General features: G+C 45.4%; 1 protein-coding gene across 1 annotated transcript; it reads left to right on the plus strand.

Annotated features, from left to right (window-relative positions):
* Nucleotides 1–1,053: 1,053 nt before the first annotated feature.
* On the plus strand, nt 1,054–1,995 carry OR10G3 (olfactory receptor family 10 subfamily G member 3; the record flags this gene model as incomplete). Its single annotated transcript, XM_079128719.1, has 1 exon — nt 1,054–1,995. One exon carries the CDS (start codon nt 1,054–1,056, stop codon nt 1,993–1,995), a length of 942 nt encoding a protein of 313 aa, XP_078984845.1.
* Between the last annotated feature and the right edge of the window lie 374 nt (nt 1,996–2,369).

The raw sequence follows: 2,369 nt of genomic DNA on the forward strand, positions 1-2,369 counted from the left end.
CATCCCCAGTCTTTTTTTCTTTTGTATTTTGAGACACGGTCTCCCTTACTTACCTAGGTTGCCCTCAAATTTGTGATCCTACTGCCTGAGCTTCCCAAGTTGCTGGGACTACAGAAGTGCGCCACCACATCAGGCTTGGACTAAGAACTTAAAAATAATTCTGCACAGAGCTGTTTGCTCTGCACTTGCTACCCTCTCATCCTGTTCTCCTTACCTTCTCTAATCATCGCGGCTTTTCCATTAATTTCTGACTTCTCACTATGACCGTGCCTCTTTTCTTTCCTCTCTCCTCTCTCCTCTCTTTCTTGACTGGGTCTCAAGGTTAAACGATTACAAATGAGGCAAGCGAAATCCCAAGCACCAAGTACCAACCACAGTGCACAGTGGTGTTCATGCTCTGTTTACTTGTATACTTACAGCCTCCTGGCATTTTCCTCCTTTGAACGGTATAGAACTTGGAGAAAATATTTGCACATCATCAAGCAGTGTCACGCACAACTAGCCGTTCAAAGGAAATTCTACTTCATTCTCTCTACAACAAAGGGGTAAAAGGAGTTCCCTCATTTCCCATGTAAGTTTTTGTCCTGGCAGAGATAAGAAAGATCCAGTGGCCTCTGAATGATTCTGAACTGGTAGAGCATCTCAGGCAGAAAATTCCCTTTCCCATAAACATCATATTTCCAGGAAACTCTGGCCTGTGCTGAAACGACAGTCAATAACTATGTTTTAAAGACTTCCGGACATAAACCCCTAGACAGAAGCTTTTTCTAAAGACTCAGAGAGTAATTAAGGCTTTGCCATCACAGCACCAAAACAGCTACAGACAGTATATTTAAAAAATGAATATGGCTGTGTTCCAGTAACATTTTATTTACAAAACTCCTGCCAGAGAACATATCTTCTCCCAATTGGCCATCTCTCTACAGAAGAGGGGAACTTCTCTGCCACTGCCCCAAGTTTCTATAATCTCTTTCTCTACTTTCCTCTCACTTCCCTCTCATCTCTGTGCTAACTACTGTTTTGTCCATTCTCTAGGAAAGATCTCTTCGGGAAATGCAAAGAGTCAACCACACACTGTTGACTGAATTCATCCTGACAGGAATTCCCTACCCACTCAGGCTAAGGACGTTCCTTTTTGTGTTCTTCTTGTTAATCTACATCCTGACTCAGCTGGGGAACCTTCTGATCCTGGTCACTGTCTGGATGGACCCACAGCTCCATGCCCGCCCAATGTACATCTTCCTTGGTGTTCTCTCCATCATTGACATGGGCATCTCCTCCATCATAGTCCCTCGCCTCATGATGAACTTCACGTTGGGTATCAAACCCATCCCATTCGCTGGCTGCGTGGCTCAACTTTATTTTTATCACTGTCTGGGAAGCACCCAGTGCTTCCTCTACACCTTGATGGCCTATGACAGGTACCTGGCAATATGTCGGCCCTTGCGCTACCCTGTACTCATGACTGCTAAGCTTAGTACCTTGCTTGCAGCTGGGGCTTGGGTGGCCGGCTCCATCCATGGTGCTCTCCAGGCCATTCTAACCTTCCGCCTGTCCTATTGTGGGCCCAACCAGGTAGATTACTTCTTCTGTGACATTCCTGCAGTTTTGAGGCTGGCCTGTGCTGATACCACAGTCAACGAGCTGGTGACCTTTGTGGATATTGGGGTGGTGGTTGCCAGCTGTTTCTCCCTGATCCTCCTCTCCTACATTCAGATCATTCGTGCCATCCTCAGAATCCGTACAGCCGATGGGAGGCGCCGAGCCTTCTCAACCTGTGGAGCCCATGTAACTGTGGTCACAGTCTACTACGTGCCCTGCGCCTTCATCTACCTGAGGCCTGGGACCAACAGCCCCCTGGATGGGGCGGCTGCTCTGTTCCCCACAGCCATCACCCCTTTCCTCAACCCCCTCATCTACACTCTGCGGAACCAAGAGGTGAAGCTAGCACTAAAGAGAATGATAGGAGGCCCAAGAACCAAGAGCAAAGTTTGAAAGGGTCTATCTCCCACTGGGAAAATCTCCACATTAAGAATGTATTCTCAAAAAAAAAAAAAAAAAAAAAAGAAATAAAGAAAAGAACGTATTCACTAATATAAGCCTTATAAAAGGCAAGAATGAAAGTTTTCATTGTAAATTAATGCACTGGAATGTAGGCTTGTGTACTCGTCTTTTGACATGGGTTTGTGTGAGTCATCATCCTCAAGTGGCATCAGAATTAGGATTAATGCTCTTAACTTGTGAGAATAAGGATCAGATATGTAATTGCAGTGACTTAACTGGGGTCATTCTCCAAATGGATCACATCCTGTTAGTCTCTTTATGACCTCGCCTTTAAATTTCCATTATGATCTTTAAACTCAAGCCCA

This window comes from Sciurus vulgaris, assembly GCF_902686455.1.
Source record: "Sciurus vulgaris genome assembly, chromosome: 2".
Classification (NCBI taxonomy): domain Eukaryota; kingdom Metazoa; phylum Chordata; class Mammalia; order Rodentia; family Sciuridae; genus Sciurus; species Sciurus vulgaris.